This window comes from Corvus brachyrhynchos, unplaced genomic scaffold, assembly GCF_000691975.1.
Source record: "Corvus brachyrhynchos isolate BGI_N302 unplaced genomic scaffold, ASM69197v1 scaffold223, whole genome shotgun sequence".
NCBI lineage: Eukaryota > Metazoa > Chordata > Aves > Passeriformes > Corvidae > Corvus > Corvus brachyrhynchos.
This window is the reverse complement of record NW_008237174.1, coordinates 2,722,726-2,727,045: the sequence shown is the minus strand read 5'-3', so window position 1 is coordinate 2,727,045 and position 4,320 is coordinate 2,722,726. Positions and strand designations below refer to the sequence as shown.

General features: G+C 42.5%; 1 protein-coding gene across 3 annotated transcripts in view; it reads left to right on the top strand.

Moving 5' to 3' along the window:
• Window positions 1-4,320, top strand: part of LOC103612025 (glypican-5) — a 314,786-nt gene that overhangs the window by 165,504 nt on the left and 144,962 nt on the right. For all 3 annotated transcript variants that reach the window (XM_017728810.1, XM_017728808.1, XM_017728809.1), the window contains one exon: window positions 3,550-3,670. In XM_017728810.1, coding sequence (XP_017584299.1) covers window positions 3,550-3,670 — 121 coding nt within the window. The remainder of the gene's footprint in view (window positions 1-3,549; window positions 3,671-4,320) is intronic.

Here is a 4,320-nt window from a genome sequence, read left to right as displayed (position 1 = left end):
ACTAGAGCTGTAACCAGAGTTAGCAATTCTGTACTACAATATTTCAGTTAAATTGCAGGTTATTAAATAAAGCAAGCCAATTTCTGATCTCACTTAATGTACATTTCCAGTAATTCAGGATCTGATGTCAACAAAAAAAATGGTTTAGATAGTGCAAAGAAATAAAGTAATCAGATTATCTTTCAGGAAATGTATAGTGTTTATTTCAAAGTATTCTAACGTGGTACAGAGATAGTAGAAGGATCTGTAGTTTGCAGGGTGGTGGTTTGGGTCAGATGGACATAATGTCTGCTTCTAGAGCAGGCTTTGGTTCTTGGCTGGGATGGACTGGGGGAATTACTCCCTCCTTGCTGGGTGCGCAATTCTCCTGCTGTTCTCTGCCCTGTCTCCTTCCCCTCAAGAGCTGTGGCCCCTTTTCTCTGAAATCACCATCTCCTAATTCCTCTGAGTCTTTCCAGGCTCAGGTTTGTTCTAATGGTGATCTCCCAGTGAGAACACCCAGGACAAGCAGAGCTCGTAGCAGCTTATTATGGGAAAACCCAAGAGCTGGCTTTGTGCTCTGGAAGTCTTTTGCCTTCTTTTACACCAGCTTTTTACCTTATTCATAGGGCAGATCACATCTGTTTCACCTCTCCAGTTGGTTTTCTGGGGTTTTCCAGTTGGTCAGGACACGTTCCAGACCAGACCTGGGCCAGTTGTGATGCGCTTGGCAGTGGCACCAGGGAGATAAAGGATCTGAAGCAGGATTCACACAGGTCATGTGTGAATGCAGTCTCTGACACGTGGAATTTAGTTAAGCTGCGTTATGAATCTAACTGTAAACAATCTAGGCAACAGAAATGTCTGTGCATAATGTATGCTTATCTCCAGAGCTTTAAAGAGTGACTCCTTAAACATGGGTGGAACTCGAAGGATACGGGCACCCACTTTGTCTCCATGGACTGTGAACTCATTCATTCCAAGTGGGCCTATTTTCCTGGTAATTCTGTATGTGGAAGAGAGTATGTATTTAGCAACAGCAGTAAGTATGAGTTGGCTGAGACTGACTTTCCCCATTCTGGGTCGCTTTGAGGATTCTGGCATTAATGCTGCTGCTGCTGTCTCTGAACTGGTGGTGTTTATGCAAACTCCAAGCAGTGCTGTAGGTTTGTAATACCACTTAGGGGCAGTTAATGGAGGCTTGTGATTCATGGGGAAAAACTTAATGTCATTTGCCAAAAAACACCCCAGCCAACCCAGAGGTTTCTTTATCCAGTATTATAGTGACATAAACCTCTAGAGAAATTCCAGTAGCTCTAACCAGGAGTTGAATGGAGAGCAGTCAAAAGCAGGGAAAAGGAAAACCCTTGCATTTTGCTGCTGTTGATGAGTTTCTGATGAGACAAAGCAGCACACTCGGGGAATCCCCAAACAGACTGGTAGAGGCCAGGAGCTGTCCCATTAAGTTAAATTTCTCTTGTATCGGAACTAGATGATCTCAGGAAGCTGTGTCACGTGTCCCTGTACTTCTACAGTGGGTCACCATGTGTTTGTTTTCACATGAATGAACTATGTTGAGCATTCAGCAAATAATATGATTTGTGAACAAAGGTAAAGGCAGGTAAGATGCAGCAGTGTTGTTCTGTTGTCCAGATGAATTGATGTAGATGGATACAGTCCATACCAGCCTTGGCTTCAAAGCAGTACTTAAGCTGGATTCTTCCTGGGGACATCCGTCCATCTGGGTCTGCTTCTAAGATCTGAGCCCTACCATCATTTTGGGTGTGCCATTGCATTGTGAAAATTTATACTTTAGATTAGTTTATACATATATGAGTTACATATCAAGAAAAAATAGAACATTGTCTTTAAAAGGCTCAGTGAACAAAAAAAATACCATCTCAGTGAAAAAGGTTTTCCTTAACATTTGTCCTCTAAATACTATCTGGCTATTCGGGCAAAACATTGATTTTTCTCAATTCTCTGTTTTAAACAATTTTTTTTCTTTTTTTTTTCCCTGAGAAGTGACATTTATTGAGTTTACTGAAAAAGCAGGCCATTCTCAGTTAGTTTTTTCTAAGCCACACCTTTAGCAGCAGTGTACTACAGTGTCTTCTGCCAGCAGTTTGCACAAATTTGTGGTTCATCCTAAATAAAACTAAGATAGGATGAATATATTTGGAGAGCTTGGTCTCCCCCCAATTCATTCTGTTGCCTTTCTACTATAGAATTTGGGCCTTTTTTTCTACTCAGAAGTGCTGTCCTCAGCTTCAGCACAAATTGGTTTACAGTGAAGAATTCACTGATAGGAGAACATCGGGCATATCCAAGTGTGTAGGGATGATCAAAGTGAAAGATGTAGCAGGATATGTCTCTCGACATTTCAGTCCAAAGGAGCAGAGCCAGTGGCTCCCTCACTTACAAAGATTCCAATTTTGAATCTTTAATGAGATCCTCCCTGGTGTGTGTTTGAGTCTGGGAGAGTTTGGTATGTGAACAGTCATTGTCCAGTTCAAAGCTGGTCATGCAAAACATCCCTGATCACCTTTGTTACAAATGAGTGCTGAGCTGGGGGTTTCATACAACCATAAAAACCATAACTCTCAAAAAAACGGCTGCTCTGTAGCTCTGTGCAACCTGCAGTCTGGTTGGAGGGGTTGAATTTAAACTGTACACGGATAAATGCTGGAGCAAATATGAAGGAGTCTGGATACTTCTAAGAAGCACTGCATTCAGCAAACACGTGCCGATGAATTCACCTCCTCAGCTGTGGTATAGATGTGTAGAGAAGGAGAGACCAGGTGTGCACAACCCTAGGATTTTCCGCATGAGGGTGCCTGGGTGGAGCCCCAGCCCAAGCAGGATTGAGAATACCTTGTGGGGTGTTCCTAGAAAAGACTGGCAGGAACTGTTCAGTCAACAATCAGTGAGAGAAGTAGGTGAGACAGATCTGTTGTTCCTCAGAAAAAGCAGGGCTTGGTCAGAGAGAATTGCTGTGTGTGGCCCATGGCAGGTGAGGCTCCATGGGGAACTATGGTAGAGCAGCACCTGCTGCTTTATAGTGTCCCCAGAGAGTTTTTCCCCAGTGTCCCCAGCTGGTCTGACAAGAGGACTCCAATTCACACTTTGATTATGAATCTTTTTCAAACCAGACTCCCCTTTCACTGGAATTTGCTTCAATCTCGTGCAATGTAATTTCCGTCTTAAATTCCCTGAGTTTCTGAAATAACAAAAGAGTGAATTTTTGGAAGCTATCAGCCTTGACTGCTGTATTGAAGAACTTGAGAATGTTAGTTACAAAGGTTCAAATATTAAATTATGAATGAAACAAACCTCTCTGTGATTTATGAAATTGCTGTTGGTTCATGACTTGAATAGTTTGAAGTGGTAAATGATGCTGCAAGAAACATTGACTGTTATTCTGGTTGGTGTATTTAAAAACATAAATATTTATTAAAAAATTTATTCCCACTTACAAAATATTTTCTTTTTGTAAGTCACCTGTAATACGGTTTTTGATTCTGGTGGACATGGTTCCAGTCACTGATGTGGTATTTTTCTGTTTTTCAGTTACACCAGCAGAGTTGTTTCCAATGGACTGAAGGCACAAATTAATAATCCAGAACTGAAAGTCAGAGGATTGGACCCACTCATCAACAATTTAATTGAAAAACTTCAGCACTTTAATCAAGTAAGTAATTTTCCAAGATAAAAGCATTTTATCATGCAGCTGAAGGTAAAATCTCTTAAGTGGTACTGCTCATCATATTCCATCTTCCAGGATTATAGGCCTGAAGTAGCTATGGTGTGTGTGGATTTGTACAAAAGGCAGCTGAAGATTCCATTGTCCCAGCTGGGTTGTGAACTCCAGCGAGGCAGAGTGACTTCCCTTGAAGTTGCTCCCTAGCTGTTGATGAACTGTCCTATAGCCCACAGCCCCAGGAGCACGGAGGAACTCCTGCTCCCCACAGTTCACACGGAGCCTGGGACTGCAGGCAGGCCATGCTGGTGCCTTTAGGAGTCCTGGGATACTCCTGGGTTGGAGGACTATCCTTTGTTTGTGCAGCTTCCTGCTCTTCAGTGGTGGAGATACAAACAGATCAAACCCAAAATGAGTCTGTAAGGGCATGACAATGGAATTACAGGGAATGCTGAAGTCAGGACGGAGGGTGCTCCAAGATGAATTAACCTTGTGCCTTGGAAAACATTTCCTTGACAGGCCTTTTTCTCAAGCCCCTCAGTCCAAAAGGAAAGATAACCTTCCAATGGGTTTTTCAGAGATGTGATTAACCTGTGTCTGCCTCTGGCATGTATTTGGGTCCCTCAGATGCAGTTGGCATT